The 5,308-nt window shown below is 29.6% G+C and overlaps 1 protein-coding gene across 1 annotated transcript; it reads right to left on the bottom strand.

The window, feature by feature from the left end:
* Positions 1-2,228: 2,228 nt before the first annotated feature.
* Positions 2,229-4,917, bottom strand: LOC131614793 (probable pectinesterase 15). The gene is made up of 5 exons (XM_058886345.1): positions 4,670-4,917; positions 3,861-4,029; positions 2,824-3,033; positions 2,490-2,743; positions 2,229-2,385 (listed from the first exon to the last, which is right to left on the bottom strand). The coding sequence occupies exons 1-5, from the start codon at positions 4,915-4,917 to the stop codon at positions 2,229-2,231; spliced, it is 1,038 nt and encodes a 345-aa protein (XP_058742328.1).
* Positions 4,918-5,308: the final 391 nt, after the last annotated feature.

Raw genomic sequence — 5,308 nt, 5'->3', positions numbered from 1 at the left:
ATTAAGAACTATTTGTTTGTTAATGCAAACATGGTTCCTATAGTTCCACTTCTCATATATTATCTATGCAAAAGCACACTTTAGTGTGCTAGCGTGTCCACCTTTGCCTTTACAATAGTTGTCAACCATTTGATTTCCTCCTCCCAAACATCAAGGGAATGATCAATCTGTCAAGTTAAAACATGTTTTCAGATCTCTCTTAACTCATGACATTGAAAGAAAATGTGATTACGAGCTAATGTGTTATTATTTTCTTGGACATGGTTGGATTTATGCTATCCTTTGTCTCATAATAGCGTTTACAATTAGTACAAGATGCATATGGCCTGTTTCAACTATTAGTATAGTTTTTGTGTTGTAAGGGTTGCACCCCTTAGTGCGATTTCTTATATATCATTTCCCTATTGAAAAAAAAAAGAAAAATTGTCCTCTGATATCATGTCAAACCTAATCTTCATATCCTTGGTTGCTATTCTTTCATGACAAGCCAACCAAAGAATGGATAAAGCTTTAGGTTTAGCAGCACTTCTTGTAACCAGATTTTTCCAGCTAACCACTTTGTAAGACTCTCTCACTGCTTTCATGGCTCAGTAGAGATGCATAAACAATGAATATAAAATTGTTGTAAGTTTGTAATAACATAATAAGTTTTGCTATGCAGTGTATTTTCATGGATTCAAATATGGAGTTAGTTGGATCTAGAAAACTTTTATTCCACATCGAGTCATTTACTACTGTATTTTCATGGATTTTGATACAAGCTAAGATTGTCAAAATAAATTAAATGTTGAAAAACATGGCATTTGTATGAAAATAGTGGGATACAATGAACACAACAACAAAACCTAACCCTAATAAACACAAATACGGGATACAATGAAACCCTACCAAAAGATAATCGAAAATCACATAAATGCAAAACATATACGAGGAGTTACCAGGTTCTTATGTTTAGCACAGATAATCGACTGCAATGGAAGCTTCCGTTGGTTCAACGAAATCTAAACTACAAAACAAAATAGAGAAATTGATTTAGGGTTAACAATGCAAAGACGAGGAGAAACAAAGAAGTAGTGAAGAGAAATTGACTTAGGGTTTAAGAATGCAAACCTGTAGAGATGAGAAACGAAGATTTTGCGAGAGATGGCATTTTTGATTTTGCGAGAGATGGCATTTTTTATTTTGCGAGAGTTGCGAGAAATTAATTTTGCGAGAGGAGAAACGGAGAAGTACGATTTTGATTTTGCGAGAGGAGAAACGGAGAAGTACGAGCTTCGATTTTGATTTTGCGAGAGGAGAAACGGAGAAGTACGAGCTTCGATTTTGATTTTGCGAGAGGAGAGTACGTTTTCGCGAGAGGAAGAAAGAAATTTGCGAGAGGAAGAAGAAAGGTTTAGAGAGAAAGAGGAGAAACACATTTTTGATATGTTTTTATGTTTTATATTTTTTTTCTCTTTTTAATCTTAAAAAAAATAGAATATAAATAATAGAAAGAGGGAAACTAAATAAAAGAGGGAAAATCTAGCTGGGTATAATTTTTTGGGCTTGGGCCACAGTTTGTAGTCAAAATTATAAGGCCACAGTTTACCTTTGATGTGTTTGGTTATTTAGAAACCAATTGGTGTTTAATACTAAGGTTTGGAAGTGTGATAAATTGTTGTGTTTTATTAAAAAATTTGGTTGGAATTGATTGTCTATTTTAAACAAGGTAAGATAAATTTAGTTAAGGAGGTTTGGTGTTCCAATTCTTTGGAGTAAGTTGCGAAAGTTAAGGAGGTTTGGTGTTCCAATTCTTTGGTGTGTGTTGTGTTATAGTGGTGTTTTGTTTGGGTTGGCATTCCTCCTTATTAATTGTTTGGAGGTTTGTGTGTCCTTGTTAGACTCCTTTGCTCTTCTTGTATTGACTTTGCACTTCTTAATACATGTTGTTTATATATAAAAAATTGCAACAATTACCCTGCATGCATGTCTTAATGGTAAAGACAAACAAACAATATCATAATGTTTTCAAATAAAGATAAATCATCCGTATCAAATAAAACACAATAAAGCAGTACTCATAATAATATCATTCAAATCTTATAAATATACCAAACATTAACATAATATTTAAAATGAAACATGGCTGTAAACATGATGAAACCATTCATCGATATAAAATAAAACAGATTAAAGTAGTAGTCTTGGATAACTTCAACATTATTATTAAAACACAAACATATATAGCTCTAAATCTGATGAAGCCATTCACTTCCATCGATATATGAAATATTGATGTAAGGAGCAACTTCATCATCCTTGAGCTGCTTTCCAAAAAAGGCTCTTGGAGGGGATTTTGTTTCTGCTCCAGGTCCCTTGCAGTTATGCTCTCCAAAAAATACAGTCCTACATTTGCAGTAATGTACAAAATATATTAATATTAATATTGCAATTATATTCTTCTAAACATATAAAAATTAGGGAATAAAGAAACTCAATGAATTACTTACTGGCTTGCTGAGAGATTGCCAACCATGTCATTCCATCCAATAGGACTTACAACTGTAGACATGTAAGTGGTTGAGAAAATGACTTTGGCATATGGTCTCCAAGGTCTTCCAAGCAATATTCTTCCAGTACCACTGATGTTGCAGTTGACAAAGGAGAATCCAGAATTATCTGCCAATGAATCTTGGCCTTGTGCTGTGATATATCCTCCATCACCAACCCACTCGGGGTTTGCTATTGAGTTTAAGAAACAATTCTATTTCATTTTACAATTTAGTTAGTATAGTGTCAATAATATATATTATTAATTTGCAATTACTGTTTTATAACATGTACCTCATAAAGTGACCTTGCATTTCCGAATATAAAATCGATGGACCCTTCAATGAAACATCCTTTGTAGTAATGTCTTCCTAGGTCATCATGAAGGGTGTCTTGCTCACCATAAAATCCACATCCGTAAAATGCTGCTTTGTCTCCATTAGCCCTCAGTGCAACTGCCTGGGCTCCTTTAACTCTTTGTGACGGAGGTCGAGGAAAAGTGTTCTGTGATTTTCAAAAAATAAATAATGTGGTTAGTTTTACAAATAAGTCATGTCTATTAATGAAATGAAAATTGAAATAGTAATGTGGTTAGAAATGTCACTTAATAATTCTACTTACTATTTATAAATTTAAATTATGTTGAATAGTAAGGTGAGATAATTATACCAATATATCATATAAAGTATATCTTCATATTTACTAAAATTATATGATAAAAAATAAAAAATATATAATTTGTCACACTATTATTTTCCACACATTAATGTCACACTCTTATTTTCCCTATAAAAATAAAAAATATAGTTGACACAATCTTAAAATTATAACATAACAACAACGAGTGCGAAAGTTATCACTACTAAAGAACGAATTAAAATTGGTCTCAACCGTTAAATTGTTGTTCACAATTCACCAATGGTAAATGTTCTTACTCCATAACAACTACCATAAAAAAATGAAGTAGTTTATCATCCTATTAGTTATTTTTTTAATCTAAGAATGAAAACATAAACTTTACGAAATTTTACTATTTAAACACTATTGAAAAGAACACATTGTCATAAATGTGGGAGAGATAAGAGGCATAATTGTGTATAATGAAATTGTAAATGTTATATTTTTTTCTCTTCAATAAATCTAGACAACACATTAACTAAATTTAACAACTTTTTATTTTGATTTCACCAGTTAGGGACAAAGTTGAGTCCTCCTCATCCTAGAATTCACCTTAATTTACTCTTAATAATAACAAAAAATTTAATTAATTTAAGATAGAATTATTAAAATTGCATTTAAATATACTATAGTATGAAAACGAAATTGTTTACCTTAAAACTGATATTGTAGGCAATGAATTCTGAGGCAAAGACACCAAAAGTGTAACTGTCGAAGGTTCCAGTCCGATTTCCAAAATCACCCCATTCTATAATTGTATTAGGATAGCCTTGACCTTGAATAATCAACTTTGTCTTTTTCTCATTAACTACTACCTTCTCCCTAAAATTTCATCACACATTTTGTTAATTAATTGGCATGTAATTAAATTCGATATGATATATAGTATATGGTATACAATTTTTTTTTAATTAAGAATACAATTTTTTTTAACATAATATAGTTGAAAATAAAAACAACAAACACATTGCAAAAGAAAATGATAAATACAATTTTTTTTGTAAAAATGAATCATATTTATATTTTAGTTTATATATTCATAAAACAAATTCTACAATCTTCTAGTTGTACCCTTATACTATATACTATTTGTTTTAACTTTAAGCTTCACAAAATTAAAGTGATAAGATCCAATCTAAAAAAAGAAAGAAAAACACAAAAAGATCGACATTTATGAAATAACAAAGCAAGCAAACATCTTCAAATTAAAAAATAATTAGTAGTCTAATGCCTTAAAAAAATAATTAACTTTTCGATGTTTTTCTTTAACGACATTCTAATAAAAATGAGAACTTATTTTCATCTATTTTCTTTAAATCAATTTTATTTTGTAAGAATTGATTTAATTAATAAATTTGTCGTTTAAATAGTAAGAAAATCAAACAAATACTATAAATTTGTGGTTAAGAAGTATTTTAAAAAAAATAAAAATATCCCATAAGCTTAAGAAAATAAAATTAACCTGTAGATGCCCGAATCAATAATCACAAGAGTAAATTGTAAACTTGAATCAGGCACATTGTTTACGGCTTCTTGAATAGTTGAAAAGTTGCCACAATTTTTTTTATCAACCCTGAATACAAGAGTTACATTGTAATCATTTATGAGACTAGAGCTCCACAGTGAGTCGTCACAGGAGTAAGTGATTGTTAGTGATATAGTGTTTATAGTTAGAACAAAGAAGAAGATGAAGAAAGGAAGGTTGGCCATTTTGTGTTTGGATAGATCAAATGATTTGATATTCAAATCCTTTATAAACAAATATGTGTATAACAGTGATGATGTAATTCAACAAAATTCAATACACGTTAATAAAAGCTATTCTAGTTTTAGAAAAAGGAATGTGACATAAAACTATACAATGTGTATATCTTGCTTACCAAAATAAAAATGAACACAAAATTTTCTATACGGTTTAATTACATCTAAAATTTGAAAAATCTTATATAAATGATTATTTTGACACAATTAAAAAATTGAAAAGTTATATTTATTATGTTTGGGCTCTTTTCATTTCCTTGGTTGATGATTTCATTTATTTTAAAAAATGTTAGAATAATGATTTTTCTTAAGTAAGCTTGAACTTGCATCTTCTTTTTTA

Source organism: Vicia villosa, linkage group LG6 (assembly GCF_029867415.1).
Source record: "Vicia villosa cultivar HV-30 ecotype Madison, WI linkage group LG6, Vvil1.0, whole genome shotgun sequence".
Classification (NCBI taxonomy): domain Eukaryota; kingdom Viridiplantae; phylum Streptophyta; class Magnoliopsida; order Fabales; family Fabaceae; genus Vicia; species Vicia villosa.
This window is presented reverse-complemented; position numbering and strand designations above follow the sequence as displayed.

Bases quoted from the DNA above. Each gene is read 5' to 3' on its own strand.
- LOC131614793 (XM_058886345.1), bottom strand. From the start codon at position 4,917: ATGGCCAACCTTCCTTTCTTCATCTTCTTCTTTGTTCTAACTATAAAC. The intron at 2,744-2,823 runs GTACATGTTATA...AAAATGAAATAG, and splicing joins ATGCAAGGTCACTTTATGAG to AATTGTTTCTTAAACTCAAT. The intron at 2,386-2,489 runs GTAAGTAATTCA...CTGCAAATGTAG, and splicing joins GGCAATCTCTCAGCAAGCCA to GACTGTATTTTTTGGAGAGC.